Source organism: Colius striatus, chromosome 7 (assembly GCF_028858725.1).
Source record: "Colius striatus isolate bColStr4 chromosome 7, bColStr4.1.hap1, whole genome shotgun sequence".
In the NCBI taxonomy this organism is placed as follows: Eukaryota; Metazoa; Chordata; class Aves; order Coliiformes; family Coliidae; genus Colius; species Colius striatus.
Genome location: NC_084765.1, coordinates 37,124,506 through 37,147,326, shown reverse-complemented (window position 1 = coordinate 37,147,326; position 22,821 = coordinate 37,124,506). Strand labels below are relative to the sequence as shown.

At 38.9% G+C, this 22,821-nt stretch overlaps 1 protein-coding gene across 1 annotated transcript; it reads left to right on the top strand.

The window, feature by feature from the left end:
- The first annotated feature begins 289 nt into the window (after nt 1-289).
- TMC3 (transmembrane channel like 3) lies at nt 290-22,260 on the top strand. The gene is made up of 22 exons (XM_062000107.1): nt 290-399; nt 1,694-1,837; nt 3,148-3,223; nt 6,538-6,619; nt 7,294-7,400; nt 8,398-8,496; nt 8,589-8,731; nt 10,175-10,322; nt 11,237-11,280; nt 11,444-11,591; nt 12,370-12,479; nt 12,574-12,652; nt 13,115-13,354; nt 14,921-15,049; nt 15,745-15,812; nt 16,054-16,182; nt 17,002-17,112; nt 17,635-17,760; nt 19,125-19,203; nt 19,423-19,465; nt 20,382-20,679; nt 21,420-22,260. The coding sequence occupies exons 1-22, from the start codon at nt 290-292 to the stop codon at nt 22,258-22,260; spliced, it is 3,354 nt and encodes a 1,117-aa protein (XP_061856091.1).
- Nucleotides 22,261-22,821: the final 561 nt, after the last annotated feature.

Here is a 22,821-nt window from a genome sequence, read left to right as displayed (position 1 = left end):
ATTCATCTGCAAGAAGGGAAACTTGGCTTTCAATTAAGGCCCACAGCTGGGCATCTGGCTCAAAAGCACCCTGTGCTGTGCTCTGTCGCTTTAAGGCATGCAGGCACTGCCAGGCAGGGTCCTCTCCACTGCCGGAGCACAGCAGGCAGCAATCCTCTGCTCTGCAAGGCTCAGTCGCTCCCTGCTCTCCACCTAATGACATTTGGCTGCTCACGAGACATCTGAGTGGCGAGCTGAAGGCTTCCTTCCAGCAGGGCAGTTGCACCTGGGGTGGGTGACAGCTGCCTCCATGGCAGCAGCATCGGGCTCAGCTGCAGCAAAAACTGCCAAGTCCTGCAAGAAGTATCGAACAGCGAAGCGGCACACGGGCATCTACACCTACCAGGAGCCTCCCCACAGGTATGACACGCTCCTCTCTCCTGGAGTGCAAATCTGTCTTGTCTAGCACAGAAGTGGGATCTCAGCTTTTCGCTTTCATTTAGACAGTGTGGAAACATGGCAAGGAGAGTGAGAAAAAACACTCTTCTATGTTTAGATGTATTTCAAACCTCTTGACTTTTTGTGTTCTCACAGAAGTCATATTTCATACTGCAACATAAACGCTGCATAAAACTGTGTAATTGCAGTGAGTTCAAGGTATAGCAGGGTAAGAAATCTCTCTATAGTCTTCCTATGTAATTACGCATTTCCCTTGAAAGTTCCCTGTGACAGAGGGAACAAGATTGAAGACCAATGGGTCTGTGGTCCTTTGAATGTTCTTGCAAGGCATGGTTTAGGTTACGACTCATTTTCAAGTGATTAAAAGGTATTATTTTATCGGCAAAATTGCAGGGAACTTTTCTGACAAGCACATAGCAATACAGTTATAAAACTTCCCAGCTGGTGGTTGTTGCAGTACCTCAGATCTCTTGGTTTCAATCAGGGGGAAACAGTCACCACAGGTTTTTAGACCTAAGCCTCTGCAAGAATGAGCGTTGCTGTTGTTTCATATATACAGTACCACGTTTCAAACAGGAAACTACAAGAGCTGTAGCTTAGCAAATGTGGTGACTGCATCAGAAAAAGATGATTAATTAATCAGCCACAGAAATCTGCATCAAAGCACATGAATCTTTTTTACAGGGACGAGTAATTCCTTGGGTGCAGGGTCCCATGCTCCCGTCCTCCTCAGCAGGGAATGGGAACAAAGGATAACTATGATCTAAGCATCATGTTCCCCTCATTCTAACAGGAAAATATTTTACAATTATTGCAATCAAAATAAAAGGCCAATACCATGTGGTAAAAAAAAAACCCAAAAAATAAAAGGATTGTTAAGTGCTCTTTCTGGAAGTGTTTAGACAGTACTTTGTCCCTGAAAAATATACAGTGTCTTGCTAGTATGATGCACAAGCTGGATGGCTGGAAATGCTCAGAGAGGAAAGACTGGGATTTGTTGTTGGGGAGCATGGATAATTCATGACTGAGCAGCAAGCAGTGGGGAGGAAGAGAGGCACATCTTGGAGATGGGGAAATGATCCAAATTATTCATCAACTTTAAAATATTAAGGTCATGAGAGTTTCCTAGCTTGCTGCTGTTCTGTTGCTCTAATAGGCTGGGTCCTGTGCAAATCAACAGTTTGCTGGGAATCTGAATTTTCTGGGAACAATTTTTCTCCTTTTTCCACTCATGGGGCGTATGCTGGGCTGCCAGCAACTCAGACGATGATATTGGTGAAGAAAAGCCTGAGAGTCATGACCCAGAGCAGATATTTCAGAACATCCAGTACCAGAAGGAGATTATGTCCAACATCCGCTGCCGGCCGTGGCCAATGAGGCAGAAGCTCAAGGCGCTCAGGTAAAGATGTTTGCACAAAAGCTTTCAGGCTCATTGACTGTGACAGTGCTTACGGCCTCAGAAGTTATTCAGAAGGAATTGCACACTGAAACGATTAAGAGCTGCTGGGAAAGCAGGCCATGAGGATGCTCGAACAAGACCTGAGAACTGGCTGAAGGTAGCAGGCAGAGGGTGGAAAGTCTGCAGGTGAAGTTGTAACCTGACCATGCCTTTGGCTCCCTGTAGACAGTTACTGCACAGGAGAATAAGCTAGAAATCACTCTTTGACTATTAACTATTAAAACAGCATGTCAGCTATTCAGTGGCCTACAAAAAGGCTGTTGGCAATGCTCAGTAATACATTTCGAAGTGAAACTGTTTTGCTCTGTCCCAAAAAGGAAAAAACAGTAGACCTTTTAAAAGGTAATAATATGTGACAATTGCATGGTATGAGACTAGAAGCTGGTCATAATCTTCACATAATATATTGCAAATGACAGCAAATACTGGACACTTGTAGATTTAAAAGGTACATTCAGTGCAGTAAAAACATGTTTTACACCTTAAGATTGCAATTATTGTAGTAATTATTTCTAAATGTACAAGGAAAGAATGGATATCTGTCTCTTTGGGCCACATGTGTAAATTGTGTCGGGTCTTTTACAGCATGATCTGAGGCCTGCTTCGATTTTTCTTTGTATCTGGCATCTTTCTCTTAAAGTCCTATATGATGCTAGGATGGCATTTTTATTGTGAGGAATCCTCATCAGCACTGGAGCCCTTGTGCAAACTCGTAAGCAAAGGTTGATTCCTCTGTCTTGGGTAGCATCTGTGACTTTCTGCCTTCTGGCTCCATTGATGAGATTTTAGTGGTCCCCATCCATCTTCTGCAGAGGTCAAAGCTGCACGTGACCAGATGAATCTGTGTCTTACAAGAATGCTACACCATATTTGTAGAGGAGGTGTTAGTACCCACATGAGACTAACCAGACTGCAATGGGGATCTTTTTATTTTAATCATTTGGGTTGTTCCATTTTAAAAGGAAGGCTTTGAATTAAAAGGACAAAGAAACAGGAGGAACAGAAAACTCTTTCTGCAGTCAAACTTTTGAATGCTGTGTTTTCTCAGGCAAAATTTTCAGTTGTTTTAAGAAAAAACCTTGAGAGGAAAAGGGAAAAAAAAAAGGTTTGCCTGGATAAGGATTTTATGGTGGGGCAATCCACGACTGCATTTCAGAGCATTTGACAACTTTGCTAGTTGCTGCCTGTGCAGAATAAGAGGCTCCAAGTAACAATATCAATGTTGAATGAACTGTCACTTTCTTGTGCAGACAGGCGAAGGAGATCGTGCTGAAGTATGAAGGGAGGCTCACCAGAACAAGGGGTTACCAAGCTGCTGGGGCAGAGGTACGGCTGCTTTTGCTGAAATTATAGTTCTTTTCTATGCCAACAGTCACCTGCAGTCCTCATTCACAGAAATATATATGCAGTCCTGATCTCCAACTCAGAAACTCTGTACAGGGAGCAAAAAGCAACTAAAAGCTCCTTTTTTGCTTTTTTTTTTTTTCTCCTCCTAATGTGAGTTTACTAATTACATTTTTGCAGCCTAATTTGATGTGTTGAGGGATGGATGTACTTCTATTAATGCACTATAAGCTTCCTCCTCAAATAATCTACATGTATCGATGCCTGCTAGAGGGGATAATGGGAATGGGATACCCACAACACAATGCCAGTATTCTCTGAAGAGCTATTTCACCAGACTCTAGGGCCACAGTTCAATAGTTTAATATGAAAAATGTGTCTAGCTTTTAGTTTGGGAGACAATCCTACAATAGCTTATGGTAAATACATTGTTAAAGAAGGTTTTGCTTGCATAATACTCAAAGAATTTGAATCTAATCTTAGCAAATCTACTTACACCACTGAAAATAGACACTGGCATGAAGTTCTGGAAATTAATAACATGCAGGAAATCATCCCTAATATGCAAGAAAAAGAGAAGAAATCATTAGTCATCTTTAGTCATAGATCTCATCTGGAGTCCTGTGTCCAGTTCTGGGCTCCTCAGCTCCAGAGGGACAGGGAAGTGCTGGAGAGAGTCCAGCACCGGGCCACCAAGATGATAAGGGGCCTGGAACATCTTTCATAGGAGAAAAGGCTGTGGGAACTGGGGCTGTTTAGTCTAGAAAAAAGGAGACTGAGGGGAGATCTTATTAATATTTACAAATATCTAAAGGATGGATGTCAGAAGGTTGGGACATCCTTTTTTGCTGTGGTATCTAGCAACAGGACAAGGAGTAATTGGATGAAGCTGGAACACAAAAAGTTCCATTTAAACATAAGAAAAAAGTATTTCACTGTTCAGGTGAGGGAGCCCTGGCACAGACTGCCCAGGGAGGGCGTGGAGTCTCCTTCCTTGGAGATCTTCAAGACCTGCCTGGACATGTTCCTATGCGACCTGATCTAGGTTGATCTGCTTCTGCAGGGAGGCTGAACTAGATGATCTCTAAAGCTCCCTTCCAACACTACCATTCTATGATTCTATGATCTCAGCAGTCAAGAATATTTTTCTCATGATAATGAGTGACTTAATTCAAAAAGGCAGGATTATAACTGTAAAATAGAATACCATGCATTTTATTCGTGTAAACAAGTGAATGGTTGCATATGTATCTGTTGTTCTGTGTTGGCCCACAGCAAAGGTTAAAAGCATTACTTTCCAAGGTAGGAAAGAGTCATTTTCCCTTGTTCTGCCTTTGCATGGGTGGCAAATGCAGTTGAAGTAACAAACACTGTGAAAATAAATACTGGATTTTGCCTTTGATGTGAGTGGAACTAGGATACTATCTAGAAAGAGTTCTAAAGGTCTACAACACATGTCAGTAAATCAGATATTTGGCTCATTACTTGTTCAAATTCCCTTTGCTGTTAAAAAAAAAAAAAAGAGGCTTTCATTTTAGAGTTCACAAAGAATAAAAGTTTGTATCTAATCTAATTGCTTCTACTGTGTGTACTTGCTTGAAGATATTCAGCACAGGGATATAATTCAGCAGTTAATTAGCAACAGTCATTATGTGTATTCTTTTTTCCTAGCTCAAATTAGGGATGTAGCCATTACATCAGGGCTAAATTCAGCAAATGCAACAGAATGAGCTGCTTGCTTCTTCTTTTTTTTAATTCTAAGAGCTTCATTTTCATGTATTTTCTCAGAAAATAGCATGATGACCAAGAAGACAGAAATTGTAACATAGCAAAACAAGCATTGCGTCAGCAAAATTAAGGACTTAATGGTTGAACTTGTGCTAAGAACAAAATGCAGCTCTAAGTGTACACATTTTTAAACAAGTTTTTAAAATTGGCAAAATACAATTGGGCCTTTTATTGTTTTGACACTGAAAGCACTTTTTCTTTTCAATTGTTGTATATTGTTTATATTTCATTGTAATTTTTTACATTTGTCATTACTGCCAGAGGCCCATGCTCCAGATTCCAAGGCCATAAATTATCTCTTCAAGTATGCAGCAGGCAAGAAAAGAGGTGATAGCTATCTAATTATAATTTTAACAAATATTTCTCCCACATGAACACCTTTGTACACTTTATAAATATGCAGTACAGCCGGCAGAAGCTGTTTGATTCCTTTCTTAGCCTCGTGAACCCTATTTTCAATTGAAAGTAGCAGTCACAGTAATTCCCATGCAATCCACAGCATCTACAACTTCTTTGTTTAATTAAAGTACTTCCTGTTCTTGCAATGAAAAATCCATATCATCATAAAAATTAATTAACTTTGGCCAAGGAGATTGATGATGTAGTCAGTAATTAAAATGTTATTTACTCCTCTTTCATTTTAGGAGATTAGATTGCATGATGTAATACTGACACTGCTGCTGCATATAATATAGTTGGTTTTTTGATATATATCTGTACTAAAAAAACTTTATAATGAAAGATATACAAATATTATTTTTGAGTTGGTACTGTAAAGTTATAGCTTACTCAATTTGGCACACGTAGATTTTGGTTCTTCTGCCACATGGGTGTGCACACCCCAGTGTATGCAGGAGGAGGCTTTCCTCTGACCATACAAAAAATGGAGGTTGCATGAAGTGTCTACAAAATATAATCAGAGGTTTTCTGCAGGTGCCAGCTGTAACATACAGATCTTTGTTTAATACACAAATCTTATTTTTTTCTACTAAGAAGATTTCCTCTAAGGTATTACATTTCTCTTACATTTGCAGTTAGTTGTCTGTTCATTTGTTTGTCCTAGAAATCAAATGTATTATCTATAATGCAGCAGAGTGCTCTCATAACTTACACAGAGCTTAGGAGTCCTGGCGATACCCAGGTTGGATGAACTCTCCTGCCTGGAGTCACTGCCCATCTCTGCAGGTCCTCCCCTCTCCAGTCATAGAGAAGGCAACAGGGAATGGCACATATTGGCTTCCTTCTATTGGCTTCTCACAGTCTTTATGTGTAAAATATATAGATTGGTGGCTCCTGACTGTGCCTTCAGAGGTGTATAAAGGGTGCTCTGCCTCACCTTTGTTGGCATTTGGCCGGTTAGGAGTGTCCTCCACATTCTGTGTGTTTCTAAAACCCACAACGGTTTGCTTTTACCCACCTTACCCACAAACGTGCTCTAAGATCTGCAATTCTATTTTTATTTTCTACATTAAGAAGCGTATTTCTCATTTCTCTCCTCTTTTTCTCAGCTTTGGAGGAAGTTTATTCGTCTTGCATATAATTTTGTGGTAATCTTTATTCCTTGGGAAATGCGAATAAAGAAAATAGAGAGTAAGTATAAAGGTTTAATGATATTGAACAGTAAAGCACTTGCTAAAATGATGAGTCTTAGGGTTTATTTTTTAATTTACTGAACTAAATACTATTTGGGAGAGAGTCCAACACAAACTTTCAGCAGAGATGTTTCCATTTCAAACTTTACTGTTTCTTCTTTTCCTGGTGCCTTAGACACTGCACATTTCTCATTTATTTTCTTGGGAGAAGTGACTTTAAAAAGTCAAACTTTTCTCATTGTAGTTCTGAAAATGCAGCAAGATTTGAGTTTATCACAGTCCATGAGGCAGCATCCTCAGGCCAACATCACCAGATTTGCCCAAGGTTACATGTGGTTGTAATCCACATCACTAGCCCTTTAGTCTTCAAATTTAATTAAATCAGCCCTTAATATTACATCAGCAGTCAGGTCATACTTCTGTGCTTCACTGGAAAGGAAAATGGATGCATAACATTACTCAGCTTAGCAGCTTCTTGTGTAAATGCTGCTGGTAAGTGTGAGATTTCCTCAACAGAGGTTGTGTCATTTTCCTCAATGACACTTTAACATTTGCTTTGCTGTGCTGCATGAATAAGAAAGGTTTTTCTTTTGTTCTGTTACTCAAATCTGGATAAATGATATGAGCTTTTATAGACTGTATAGCTCAGATAACTACTTTCTGTGGTTGAAGGTCATTTTGGGTCTGGCGTTGCCTCTTACTTCATCTTCTTGAGATGGCTATTTGGAATCAATATTGTACTTACCATAATGACAGGAGCATTTGTTGTCTTACCAGAGGTAAGCATGAGCTGTTAATATTTACAGAAGAACGCTTACTGTTGCACTTTCTGAATTAAACAAATACCACATTTAAAGGCATACAACAATTTGAGATGTACAATTTAAAATTAATTATTTAACATAAATTCCCTTACTAAGAGGAGTTTTCTCCTGCCAAAGGATAAGAGATATTTGCTATTAGTGTTAGAGATGTCATTTTGTCAACACGGTACAAATGCTTTTACAGAATATCCGATTACTAAAATGCAGAACTAAATCCTGAAAGCTGTAGTTGGTGTTGAGTACACTCAAGTCCTGTTGGTGTCATTTACAGTCAGAAAAACATACCATCCTTCTCCAGACCCTGGATTACTGTCCATTAGAAATAATTTTCTAGAATTGCTGAACAGCCACACCTTTGTTTAGCTCTCGCATGCAAACAAGCCTATTTGTCAACTTTGTAAAATTATTCATAAATATTATTCTGCCTCACCTGACCTGTGCTTTAACAATGTTATCAGAAAATATGGGAAAATCCAATTTTTCTTCTCACTGGCTAAACTAAAAAATAAATAAATAAGTACCCCCAAAACAAAAAACTAAACTGTAAAGGTATTCACTTTCATCTTTTAATGACAAGTAGATATAATCTTGAAATACTATTTGGAGATCAAACACTGTCATATTTCATTTCAAAATGCTTTCATTAAAACAAGCATAGCTTTCAAAGCTATTTTGTTAGTGGTTTCAGTTGATCTCTGTTTTCATTTCTCAGCCATTTTGAAGATGACTACAGAGCACTAAATTTCTTCACAGGTGGACCATAGATAGCGAAAAAAACCCCTCAACTGGTTTAGTGGAAAAAGAATACAGAATTTCTCATGGAGTTTCTACTTTGAAATGGGAAATGACCCAACACACTCTCCCCTGACAGTACCATCTGTGTGGGTTCTGCTGTGCAGCCTTGGGTCAGATGGGCTGGCACAGCTACTGAGACCTTGTTTCTCTTTCCCAGCTACTAGCCGGAGCACCGTTTGGCAGCACAGTCAGCAAGACCATTCCCAAGGAGCATATTGCATCTGCTCAAGACCTGGACACCATCTGGTCACTAGGGGCAAGACTAAAACCACTCTTTATTGTTTTGCTGTTGCTATGCTGTTGTAATCACTAGTTAGTGCTCTTACTGACGGGCTCTGGTCTTTGCAGGGCTATCTCCAGTACTCTGTTTTGTTTTATGGCTACTACGGTCGTGACAGGAAGATTGGGAAAGCTGGATATCGACTGCCTCTTGCCTACTTCCTTGTTGGAATGGCAGTGTTTGCTTACAGCTTCATCATTCTCTTAAAAAAGTAAAAATTTCCTATTTATTGCTGTTCATAAGCTTATGTGTTCAGGCAATCGTTAACGGTGTATTTATCCCATGTCCTCTGCATTTGTTCCACATAGTTCTATTAATCTCTCCAAGTCTGCTGTTATCAAGGAGGCAGACTGAGATGAATTCTAGCTTGCTCTTTATCTTGCTATCATTTATCTTCACTCTCTTTTCAGTTTCCCAGTCTATAAAAGGAGGGCAGCACAGAAGATGATCTGTATGCTTTGTGTTTGTACGGTGTAAGGTCTGACGCTCATGGAAGTCCTTTCTGTTTTCCTCATTACTGGTATAAATATTGCTCTGACAGAAATCTGTATTTTAAGTGTAATGCTTTCAGCATTATTATGCCCATCTATTGAAATATAAATACAAAAAATTCACCCTAGATGTAAAATCGTTAGCATTGTTTCAGCCAGCATGTGGCATTCCATTTGAATGTAAGCTTCATTTCTTTGCCATTGAAGGGCCAAGAGTAGCAGTTACTCAGGAGAGAGAGCAAGACTGCTAGAGCTGACCATAAATCCAGGAATGCACAATGCTCAGAGAGGGGCAAGGTCACTCTATCCTCTCCTGATTTGCTTTTCCTTTCCCTTCTGGATACCTATTTGTCTGCCACGGTACAGTCCAGGGACATTTTTAGCACTGCCTGTAATAACTCAGTTTTGAATCTGAACCTTCCCTTTTTCATCTATTTTTACTCTACCCACTGGTTTGTGCCAAGGGTCACTGATGTATTTGACACTGATCTACACTTCTGCAGTTTCTGGATGTGATTAGCTCTTCTCCTCTGACTTAGTTCACTGACTCTTTGCTTAGCTGCTTACAGTTCCCCTTTTAACACTGTCCTTTTGCATGCCCTTTCTCTCCCAAGCTATTAATCTTCATTTCTTACTTATTCCATTATTCTGCCAACTTGCCTATTTGAGATGAGTAAGTGGGGTTTTCTTTCTTTTCCCCAAAGTCTGTAAAATGGCACTGGATTTCTATTTGAGAACAACATGTATTTTGAGTGTGAAAACAAACAGATCTCCTGTATGATCAGTAGTTTTGCCTAGCTAGCTTGTAATCACAGTCATAGCGACCTTAATGATAACATCTTCCAGTTGGATCCCACCTGGAGATGGTAAAATGGAAATGTGCTTAAGTCCACAGCTCTAGTGAGATCTGCTTTATTTGTCAGATGTAGAGAATGTAAATATCAAAATGCCCTTCCACAGTGAGTCAGTTCTGCAGCAAGACAAAAGGGAAGTTCATGCTCTGAACCTCACCTTGTTTTATTTTCTTCAGAAAGCTGCCAACAACACAAATTGCTGCAAATCTAGAGGTGTAGACATCTGAAAACTATCATCTAAACCAGTGATTTCCCTCATATTCATGTTTACACACTAAAAACAGTTGAATATCTATGGTTTTTTTGCAGAATGGCAAAGAACTCAAGAATGAGTTTAGCAAGTGCCTCTGATGAAAATTACACTTTCTGTTGGAGACTGTTCTGCGCTTGGGACTATTTGATAGGAAACCCTGAGGCTGCAGAGAGCAAAGCTGCTGCCATAGTTAATAGCATTAGGGTGAGCAACTGACCTTCAAATTATTTCACTTTTTTTGTTAGTCTGTAAGCCATGGAAGTCTCTCCTCTTGTTCCCTTCCATTTCCTATTGTTTTGGTATTCAGTTACAGATGTTTGCCTAGGGGAGGGCGGGTATCATGTCTCTGTTGTATTGCACTCGCATCATACTTGCTGACACTCATTCTGTCCTAGCAAGGCCATTGTATTCTTCATGAGAAGAGATTTATTTAATGCCACTGCATGTGTGACAAGAAGTTAGATAACTATAAACAAATTTGCTTGGGATGAAATTTCATTGAGTGTCAGAATCTAATTCACATTAACAATGTGAAAACAATCATTTATTTCATCTCTCCATAACAAATGGTCCACAGACACCATACAGCTCTCTCAATATCAGAAAAATTGTTTTAAATACAGATGTTTTCCATTTATAGCTTCAGAACAAATGTGGTTTTCATCAAAAGTAATTTATTTCTCAATTTCGTGTATTCTCATTCAGCCATTGAACAAAATTACTTCAAATTATGTTAAGGATACATTCATAAGCTACGGTATTTAGTTATTTCAATGACTGAGGAGAATTTTTAGCAGTTCTGTATCATATTACTGAAACGTGGATTCTATAGGCATGTCCTGCAAAAAGATCTCATGTAAACTTCTGGTTGCACCCCAGTGAACATGCATGAAAGTGCATAAGTATTTGATTACTGTGTATTTGTTTCTCAGAAATCTCCTTCCCTATTTAAGCTCACTTATCACTCCTAAAAAGCTACACAGGACAGGAAAATATTTATTTACTTGCAGTGCCAGGATGTAAAGTTGTTTTGTGGTATATTTGATATTTTCTGTTAAAGATGTGTACATTATTTTTACTGAACACTATTGAAATGATAATGCTGTGTTTCTTTCAAGGAAGCTATATTGGAAGAGCAGGAAAAGAAGAAAAGCAAAAACCTGTATGTATATAAGATCAGAGATGTTTTTCAAAGCACTGCTTCAATGCAGATTGCACTATTAATCTGCTTGTCTCATACTACTAAAACCCATATTAGAAAAGACTCCTGGTGCCATAAAACAACGTACTGTATTGACTGTCTGGTTTTGTTTTTATTTTTCCAGGGCAGTGACTATCAGCTTAAGAATTATTGCAAATATCCTTGTGCTTCTCTCCCTTGCTGGAAGTATTTACATCATATATTTTGTCGTGGATCGATCCCAGAGGTTGGAGCGCACCAAAAAGGAACTGACTCTTTGGGAAAAAAATGAGGTACACTCTCTTTATGCCACTTTTGTGTCAGAAACAGGATTATTATCTCAGGGCTATCTGTAGAAACAGTGTGCACTGAGGTGTAAATTGTGAGAGATTAGATGGGATAAATGAGGAAGATGAGGGCAGAGTGGCCTTTACCTGGATCTGTCTTTGCACACTTGCACCCTCTGCGCTCTGCAGGTGTTAGCAGAGCTGAAATGCACAGAGCAATGCTGCAGGTTCTCATTTTTCACAAAGACCACAGTTCTAGCTAGTCCCTAGGTAGTGAGGACAAAGCACACACTCTCTTGCCACTTGCAAATCTACTTTTGTGCCCAGGATTGAGCTGAGGAAACATTGGGCCACCAGACTACAAAGGAATTGGCTCTGGCAACAGCTGTTGATTTCAGATGGGGGATACTGAATGTTCTATGAAAATTTCCTTTCAGAAGAATGAGCAGATATCAAGAGTAGGAAATTAATAAGCATGGAAAAGCTGGTCATCCATTTCAGAGGAAGATGTTGGCTTCATATTTCATACATATTAAGTTTTCTTTTTAACTAACAAAGTAGTAATGTTAAAGCTACATCTGGAATAAAGATTCCTGAGTGGTATTCCAGATCTATGATTTTGGATTATAACTATTGTTATTAATAATGTCAATAATAACTTTTTTAAGCATTTCCTCTAAGACCAATCACCAAAGCGTGTGCATCAGCAGTATTTCAGTCACCATTCAAGGTGCCACAGAAGGTCTACAAGGCTACAGAAGTGCTATGTCTTTCTGTTCTGTAGGTAAGCGTAGTTGTGTCACTGATTACAATGATTGCCCCTTCTGCTTTTGAACTTGTGGCAGCTCTGGAAATGTACCATCCAAGGACCACTCTTCGCTTCCAACTTGCCAGGTATGAGCATTATGCAGTGCAGAAAATACGTGGAGAACGTATGAGAAGTCAATGGGATAACAATGATGAGAACACCTCTTATTTTTGTTTTCAGGGTTCTTGTTTTATACTTGGGAAACCTCTACAGTTTAATCATTGCTCTCCTGGATAAAGTGGACAGTATGAGTGTCACTGTAAGCATAACTCAATGTTTTCTGATGTGTGAAGCTAGTAGGCTTTATAGATCTAACTCCATTTATTGTGTTATATATGAAGTCGGATGAAAAATCATTCAAAATTGATTAAAACATATTACAGTTTGATTGGACTGTAAGGCCTTTGTAATTTCATTTACAACTACTCATAGTTTTTTAGTATAGCTGGGTCCATATAATGGCTGATGCAACACGATAAATAGATTTCTGTTCATTGTTTAACTATTAAAAACCAAAAAGTCATCTCTTTAGACCAAATATTTCCAACTCCCTGAAATCAACCTTCAGTCCTATCCTTACAAGTCCAATCTGACTCTGTACATTGACATCTACTTAAGTCACCTAACTGCAGCTTGAAAATACATTTACATTGTAGGATGTATAGACATCTGCGTATATGTTCAGTTGAAATAGTAGCTTTCAGGATATCTATTTTTTCAGGACTCTGATGTTAACAACGATGCAAGTAATTCTACCACCTTCCTAGCAACCAAAACCCTTTCTAAAGAAGAAAATTTATCTACAGTTATTCCTGACGTACAAATTAAGCAAAATGGCATTGTCACATTGGGAGAGAGTCACACTCGAGGCTTGATGACCTCTGACTCATTGACTAACAAAACAGTTTCCTTTAAGACCCAGAACCCACAGGATCAGTGCTGGGAGACATATGTTGGCCAAGTAAGTAACTGTTTTATTATGTCATCAATTTATTCCTAATCCATATTTGACAAAAAATTGCCATCGTGTTGTGCTGTGTTCCATTTTAGAGCTTTCCTTTGTATAAATTCCAGAATTTACCTAAGGATTGTGTAGAGAGCAAAGACTACACAAAGTGATATGGCCACAGATACGAGCTTTGTTTCTTGTTCAGGATCTACAATGTGTTTAGTGTTGTACAAATATTATTTTGCCAGGCTTCATCCTCTGTCTTCGGCTCTGCACATGCAGATCTCTACAGATGCATGATACAGAGAAATATGACTATGAAATTGTATAAGCAGTAACATGCACCCTTGTACAGATTCAGATTGCTGCCTGGATAGATGGGGATGGAGACCTGACCCAAGCATGAGATTGTGCTCTTGGTCATTTGTATGCTATCTCTGAAGTCTCCATTCTGCCTCAGTCAACCACTAGAGAACCAAGTGTTCTTCTCTTCTTCAGAGACACAGAACACAACAACAAAAGGTTTCAAAACACTGTCAGTTCTTAGAAATGGAGCCAACTGGGGGGTGGCAGTCCCAAGTACACCTCTTCCCACAGTTGCAGGAAACAATGCAGACTTACTATGACACTTTTGGCTCCCTACACATGAAGTGCATGACATTGTGGCCCTTACTTTGAGTGACTAGCAGTGGTACTAACACCTACAGAGAGCAATTTTCACCGCATCAAATTCAAAAGATGCCATTTGATCCCAAAGTACTTTGGTCTCTGCCAGTGTTGCACTTACATCTTGGGCACTAGATTAAAAATTCTGCCAGTGGGTTTCTGGTTTGCTGACCAATTTGTTCCAGAGTGAGCAATATTAAAAGTCTTGTTTGATCATCTGGAGCAACAGACTGCTCCTTGGTTTATTCACCTGACTCCTGTTCTTGTATGCCTCTCTCCCTATTGCACAGTCATAGGGAGATTTTTAGAATCTGTGGTCATGGGGTTTTTTGATTGGTTTTTTTTTCCTAGAAGGGGCTAGAGATGTTTGGAACTGAATCTGTTCTATCTAATTGTATGTTTTTAAAGCTCAATTAAATGTAGGATAACCCTATTCATTTATAAGCACTAAACAGGTCTCATGACTTGATAATCTACTGTCACTGGGGTTTGGTTTTGTGTGACTAATAAGCATTTCTCTTTATGAAGCTCTTATCAGGTATGTATTACAACAGCTAGTATAATAAAGGATTGGGTATAGCAAAAAAGAACCCCAACCTGTTTCCATTTATCTAGATAACTTTTCAGAAAAGTCATTAAAACAAAAGCTTGACACCATCACAACCAGAGTTTTATTGCTTCAAGCAACAGAAGGCATGCTGGATCCTTGATTATGTTTGTTCTCTTTGCTAGAACAAAGACAAGTAAGGAAAAGTCAAACAGGAAAAGATTGAAAGGAAATAATTTATATATCCAGATCTTATTTTAACCAGATAATAAGCCTGAGCCAAAAATCTAAGTACAAATGCAAAAGAGCCATATGCAGCCCATGTGCTTCCAGAATGACTCAATATGTGTGAATATGTCTTTCAGGAGATGTTAAAGCTTTCAATTATCGACATGATTTTCACAGTCGCGAGCATCCTGCTAATTGATTTTTTCCGTGGACTGTGTGTCCGATACTTAAGTGACTGCTGGTGCTGGGATCTAGAAAGCAAATTTGTAAGTACAGACTTTATTTTATCAAACTAAGATGATGAAGATGGGTAGGCTCCTTCCCACAGTAATGAACAATGGATAGGCTCCTTCCCTTAGTACTGAACATTCTTAAAGCCTTTCAACAGATAAGTTATTTCTTGGTAGCACATATCTATAAAGGCACAGCTCATACCAAGTTTAAATTGGAGAGCACAGACTAAATGCTACAATTGGATGTTTTTCTCAAGTCTGCTCCTGTGGCTGTGGTACAAAAATTTTTGTCTTTCCCAAAATGAGATTGTAGAGCAGTCCCAGAGTCAAAGATGAGAAAGAGAGTATGCAGTTGCTCTCCCCATCCTCTTTTCTGTAGCTGTAATATCAATCCATAATGTAGACAGGGGTCCAAGAAACAATTACCAAAAGCACATAGCCATTTAAGAAAATTATGGTGAGTAATATTTGATTAGCAAGAAGCTGTTGGCATGAAAAGCTGGGGACTGTTCTTTGTCCGTAACTAAAGAAGTGAAGTAAACTACAGAGGAATTAGTTTATTTACTCCTCTGCTGTCTTACTGTGTTCCCACTGCCTGCCAAAAGCCAGTATTTGATCTGGACATATCAGGCTGTGTGCTGTCTGCAAACTGATTCAGTCAAATGCTTCTAATGAATAATCTGAAAGAAAAACCAATACATATTCATCTTACACTGTGTTTCTTGTAGCCAGAATATGGAGAATTCAAAATTGCAGAGAATGTGTTGCATTTGGTCTACAACCAAGGGATGATCTGGTACGTAGTTGATAAGTGATTTTTCTGTTCCTTTGTTGGCTGATGACTAAGTCAATCTGATGATTTCCAATGAAACCTATTCAAGTAGGGGATTAGCAATGCAGTCTTTTATACTTTATTATAATAAGAGCTTTTCTGTTGATAGTAAGCTGTTGTTCACCTGCACGTGTTCTTTTTCTATTAAAAGCAAAAAGTTAAGCTTCTGGCAATACTAAGAACTGACATGGTATTATTGTTCCAGGATGGGAGCTTTCTTTTCACCTTGCTTACCAGCATTCAATGTACTCAAGTTGATTGGACTCATGTACCTGAGGAGTTGGGCTGTGTTAACGTGTAATGTACCACATCAGCAGGTTTTCAGAGCATCTCGGTAAGTCAAAATAAGAACAAAAGATAACAAATAAATCAAATGCAGACAATGGAAGTGTCTTCTGTGCATGGGAATAAAATGCCAAGATATTTTAGCTCTGAAATCGACACTCAGGTTTGGCAGTAACATTGATAGCAAAGGTCTATGAAAAAAAATAGTTACTGAGAAATTGGAGGGTTTGTGAAGCAGGGTAGTGAAAGATACACAGGAACTGAAAAATATGTCAGGGAATATTCACAGACCAATATATGTGGCCTAACACAAATCTTTTTTGTCCAAACAAATCTGACAATAACCTACATGTGTTAACTGTTGCAAGTCCTATGTATTGATGTCTCTTTGGAAGCTATGAAGTACCTGCTTTCGTTTGTTGCACTGCACAACAGATCTCCCTATCGTTCTCCGATCATGACAAGGATCTTCATCATTTGCTGAAAAATGGAAGTAATTTAGGGCATTTTTAATTCTTAAGAATCAGTTATTGCAAAGGTGTTTTGAAGATAAATCAGAAACAGATGCCACTGTTCTGTTTCTCCCACAACACAATCAGGCAGTATGGTCAGTTTTAATAGAACGGTGCTATAAGCCATTCTCTGGCTGCCACAGTGGTATCTGGAAAGCAGTGCAAATAAAATTTTGATCATTAAGAGTCTGTTTAAACTGGCTCTGTTCAGACTTTCTAATCACAACAGAATGATTCTGATCTTTCACAAATGTAGGCCTTGAACTTGTTAGGTAGATACAGTCTTGCACCTTTTATCTTGCCTCTGTTTTTCTCTCTGATTAGTACAATCTGAAACACGTTACACCTTCTTGCAGATCCAATAATTTCTACTTGGCCATGTTGCTGTTCATGTTGTTCTTATGCATGTTGCCAACAATTTTTGCCATCGCCCGATATAAGCCATCATTAAGCTGTGGTCCCTTCAGGTAAGTTCTAATGAACTAATGAAAACTGCAAGGATTTTATTTCACCCTTTCACAACAAATTCATCATATTCAATAACATCCAAATAACCAATTTTAAGAAGTTTATAGATGAGACCCTGTTTTTCTGCTGCCAATGTTTTCCATTTTAAGATTTAATTGGTTGAATATGCCAACATTCCCAGTGAGGCTTGGCATTTTGCTTTATATATATGGTTCAGTTACTTTATGTTTACATAATGTAATGTACCACTGAGTAATCTAGCACATATCACCATCTTGCATCTCAATTCAAGCACCCTTCAAGCCTGGCTAATGCTTTTGTGTGTTTAGAAAAGTTGTTGAAAAACAAATTATGAACAAGTTACTTGTATTTTTTCTCCCTATTTTTTTTTTTACTATTCACTGTGCTGTTACAAAGTACTTTTGGATAAAATTTCTTGTTTATTCAGTGCCAACACTGTTTACCAAGTTGTTCTTTAGATTTCTGACAACTTAATTTTACCTTTTTTTTCTCTCGTGTAGTGGACAAGAAAAAATATATGATATTGTTTCTGAAACGATTCAAAATGATTTTCCCACATGGTTCAACACAGTGATTACTTACATCAGCAGTCCTGTGGTTGTCCTCCCTGCATTACTACTTTTATTGTAAGTACGTTGTTTCTCACAGGCAGGTTACATGAAATTTATTAATACTGGCCTTATCTCTGGCCAGTCAGATGTTGATACTGAGGAACAAGCACTGCATTATTGTAATTTTTATTAAGCATATCTGAAAAAAAAAACAGAAACACCTTATTGAATAAATGGTATATGGATCAGATGGAAAGGGAAAGTGTGTTGAAAAGAGTGCCATCACATTTTCAAAAGGAGTTTCCTGTTTTGGGACACAGGGTTAAAGAAAGTTCACTATATTCTGTCAAGGCTTGCAGTGCTGTTTGTTCCAGGAAGTTTTAAGATCCCTCTTCCCATCAAGAGCTCCTCAGAAAGTAATTTTCTGTTTCCTCATGGTGATTAGCTCAGTTTATGACTGTGAACAGGGCTTAGTCCATCATTCACAGAAGCTACCCAGTCATCTTGATTTCTGACAAGATAAATCAATTACGAGGGTCTGGTCTTATGTGTTAATGTAATATAACTTGCTACAGACTTTCCAGGGGAAGTCCTTTCCTACACTACCTTCTAAATAATTGTTCACAGCTGGGAATTAATATCTTCTTTGAGCTGTTTAAAATGCACTTTGCTCTATGAAGTATCATTTGTCTTGTACTTATTTTTTAATCATTTTTTGCCTACAAACTACAGATAAAAATGCAGTTTGTCCCACTAGTGAGCTTTTCAGACAAATCAAAAAGATCAAAGCAATACCTTTTATTTGTAACTTTTTCCCGTAATGCCACAGCTATGTAAACATGATCATATTTACAAATCTAAGTAGATCCATCGACTGCTTCAAACTGATATCTAAACACATATGTAAATGTTTGTGGTATGACGTCCAGACATAGGACTTTACTTCATCTGAAAGACAGTGTAATCCACTAAGTCAGGCCAGACCTGATTTTGCCCGTGTCAGAGTAAACAAGGTGATATTTCAGTCAACAAAACTGCATTGGTATGAGTGTGCAAATTCAGCTGTAATTGTGTCTCTATTCTGAAACCTTGGACTGGGAAAAAAAGAGAAGAAAGTATTTATCAAAATTTTCATTTTGAGTGTGTCCCAAATTTAAACAAAATAAAAACTAAATATGAGCACAGGGTTACATGCACAATGAAAAGACCTGCAAGAAACACAGGCACAATTAGAACTGCTGTTAAATCTGTTTTCAGTCTAATTTCTTTCTTTAATGTTTGTTTGCTTGGAAGAAGGCTGTGATCCATTATCACAGTATAAAGGAAATGCTACAAAGCAGCAACTGAACCTGTACATCATTTCAATGACCTATAAACTCTCAAAGAGAAAACTGTCAAGAATATTTAATGTGGCTCATAATCACCTCTTTCACTTCTAGCATGCTAATTTATTACCTGCAAAGTATTGCAAGATCATTAAAATTCACCAACAATCAACTGAGAATGAAGATCCAAACAGTAAGTACAGTTCAAAGCACCTTTACATGCAATTTGGTGGGTCTTGAGGAAAGTACCAATTAAATCTCTAAAGTCGCTTTTGGTGTTTTTAAAAAGTAAAACCAATCTTGTATTTATCATCCTTACACAGCAGTGAGGTTTCTCTCTAATCCATAATAATCTACTGCTTCTTATTCCTCTAAAAATCTCTTGCTTCTCATTCATCTGAATGTATTTTAGGAAAGAAGTGAAGATAAGAAAAAGGTGGTTCAGATGGCAGTGGGTAAGTTGTGAACTTTAGAAATGTCACTATGATTACAACACTTGGGCACAAAACCATTTTGATTTGGCACACAAATTGAACTAATATTTGTTTAAATGTATTTCTGTAGAGTCCTTTTAGATGGCTTTCAGCTCAGCTTGGCTTAATTTTGAAAACACTGAAAGATGAGGTGTGGAGTCCCTACCTAATCTCTGCTGGGATCTTTAGCCTGGGAATTTCCCTGATTTACTACCAACCTGGAAGGCATTTCTGATGATTCAAATCCCGTGTCAGACCCTGTGCAAAATTCAGGGGTAGTAGGCAGAAGAGAGGGAAGGGAATGCCCTCTATTCTTTTACCTGAGTAGGTTGAACATTTCATGGGCAATGACAAGATTTCAGACTTGGCTTCTGTATCTGAAAGAAAAGACTTCCCAATTGGCTTCTATATCTGAGGGAATCTGAGCCTTCTGCTTCTTAGATTTTAGCCATAAGGACTGACCATTGAGGGCAATGACATATGTGTCCTATGTGGTTTTTCTTTGTTACAGAAACCAAATTCAGCCTTTGTCTGTGATCAGCCCATTGGAGCCAGCTGGCTGAATTTGGTCACCTTCATATTGGTAGGGGCGTCCATTGTGAACTAAAATGAGGGACTTGAAAAAATGGCTTGTTGCCCATTATGGAATTCTATAGTGCCATGTTCAGAGGTTTTTCTGTGTTCCTCAGCACTCTGTCTGCCACGTATTGTAGTTTGCTGATCCACCTCTTCATTACCATGTCTCCCAGGGTGACACCAGTTTCTCTTTCCTGAACATAGTGGGGTTCTGTTAGCATTGGATCCCCTGAGTAAAGGGTACATTTGAACCACTGCATTTACACAGCAGCTTCTAAATTTAGAGGCCTGGACAGTTCCTGTGCTATTTTCTGTTTTCCAGCCAGAATCCAAAATCTGGATGGGAATGACAAGAGACCAGAGCAAGAAAGTGATATGATCAGCCAGGAGTCTTCTGTTCGCTCCTCAACTCCCCGGAAGAATGGCAGTGTCTTGAACTTTGAATCTCCTGTGGGCAAAGGCGCCAGAATACAAACCATTTCCCAGTGTGTACCCCAAACCGTGCCCTCAAGCGATGTTGCAAGACCTATCAACTCAACTACCACAACTTCAATCTCTTTAACGCCAGCTCCCTCATTATCAAGTGTACAGAAACCACGGAACCATCGCATCACAAACAGGCAAGATTGGTTTGGTTTTGAAATGGCATCTATTCCAGCAGCTCTATGGCATACCATTGTGTGTATTTACAAAACATTTGTGTACTCAGACTGTCTGGAGCAGTAAAACAGCTGGAGAAACTTTTAAAAGTGGTTTCATAGTGGGCACTATTCAGGTTGCTGATGACACAATCTCCTTAATTCTCCCTTAAGAGAGATGGGATTATAAACGTTTTTGAAATTATCTTGTTGAATAAGTTTACACACACCTCAAGCAAAGGTAAATGCTGAGTAGGATACAAACTGATGCACAGTTTGTGCAGGATACTGTTTCCATGAACAAGACAGACACATTAAGAGTGAAGAACCTCTGTGTAGAATGCCTGCACAGGTTCAGTTGTAGGACAATCCATTTTGGACATCAGCAGGCTGATGCTTTAAGCTATCTGATGAGTATTTTCCAAGTGATCAGATAAAGAGCATTTCTAAACTGCTCTCAGAACAATAAGAAAATAGAATGGGAGTGTAACTTGAGGGGCCAATTATCTGCTGCTTTTCCCCAGGAAAGAGAAAATATATCCCCTAATTTCTAGGGTGTGTTTGTCAAACTGGTTCTAAAGATTTGGAACAATGTAGAATCTGCAGCCTCCAGCTTTACAATCTAGTGTTTGACTTCCAGAGCAATGCACGTTTAATACATTTAAATTACATTAACAAATAAGAGTGTATCTCTATTTCCTTCTCTTTTTTCCTTCCTAAAGGTACCCAAGTGTTGTGCATGGCAGCGCGAGCGAACTCTGTAGAACAAAGCCCTACACACCAGTGACTTTCAAAAAGCACAGCGAAGACATTCATTCTGAGCCTCTCTTCAGGAAAGGCATTCGGCAGGTAAATCCGGATGCCCTTGAGGCAGGGGCTCCTGTTTTTGTGGGACGTAGACCATATGCTAGCAGGTATTTTATTATTAATGAAAACGAGTCCCGCAAAAAATCCCTCCATTCGACCTCCCGACTCCAAAGGCACTTCAGAAAGGACGAATCGAGTGACATTATTGAGTTGTATCCACGCAATGTCAGAAGATACGTGGTTCGAACACCACACCAGATGTATTCCCCTCATCCCAGTGACGATGAGGAAGATGAAGAGGAACTTGGGAAAGAATTTAGGAACAGATCCCATCGCCCTCGCTCACTGTCTGATCTTCGCCCAGCACCACGATTTTACATTGGGGAACGTGCCGATGGCCACATTCTTACAAGCAAGGATCTAGCCAGAGTGCATTGCAAATCCTGGGATGATGGTTTTGAGTTAGACCTGGACAGGCCTCCATACGCTTACAGGAAAGTGCACCTGAACTATGCTGAGCCACGCATGAAACCAAAATCAAAGCAAAAGCTGGAGCAATCACTAACAGAATCTGATTCCATTTCCATTGAATCCAGCAGCGATCCACAGAACAGCAGCAATGACCAGTACATTCAGGTCATTCATAGCAAGGAAAAGTATTCAAAATCGGGGACAAAACTCAGCAAAAAGAAATCAAAGAACAGTGTTGATCTAAATATGTCTGAGCCAAATGAACTGGTGTGCTCAAACGTCTGAGAAAATGCCTAAACCTTTTCATGTTTTGAATAGGTGTACATGCAATTGTACTAGCCATTTAAGGTCTATTAGAATCTACAGCAGTCCTTGCAACAACAGTGTATGCAACCACCTGAGGCAGGAAAAGCACAGTTAGCCTGTACCTTGCTTTAATATCAAAACTAACACTTTGCCAAATTTGGGAAAGTATTCCAATTGATTACTTACTGCTATGCTGCTAAAAAACAAAACCTCCACCTACTGGAAAATACAAAGCTATATACTTGGGACACTGCAATTAAACCAGTAAAAACATAGGTCAAAGGATGCTCTCTTTTGTCTCTTTGACACAGCCACAGGTAAAACTGCTTCCATTGAATAGGTTCGTCAGGCAGTCAGCTTCCTACAACTAAGAGTTGTTATTTACGGTACAATTTATGACATCATGGTGTGCTTAGTTTGAACACGGTGTATCTCAAAGCAACCAGCACTAGATAGTTCTGAAGGATTCTAAGGTTATTTAGAGAGTACTGCATGGGCAATGGAGTTGCTTGATTGCAGCAATACGTGCCAGCCTTCTAG

Bases quoted from the DNA above. Each gene is read 5' to 3' on its own strand.
- TMC3 (XM_062000107.1), top strand. From the start codon at position 290: ATGGCAGCAGCATCGGGCTCAGCTGCAGCAAAAACTGCCAAGTCCTGC. The intron at 1,838-3,147 runs GTAAAGATGTTT...TTTCTTGTGCAG, and splicing joins CAGAAGCTCAAGGCGCTCAG to ACAGGCGAAGGAGATCGTGC. The intron at 20,680-21,419 runs GCAAGATTGGTT...TCCTTCCTAAAG, and splicing joins AACCATCGCATCACAAACAG to GTACCCAAGTGTTGTGCATG.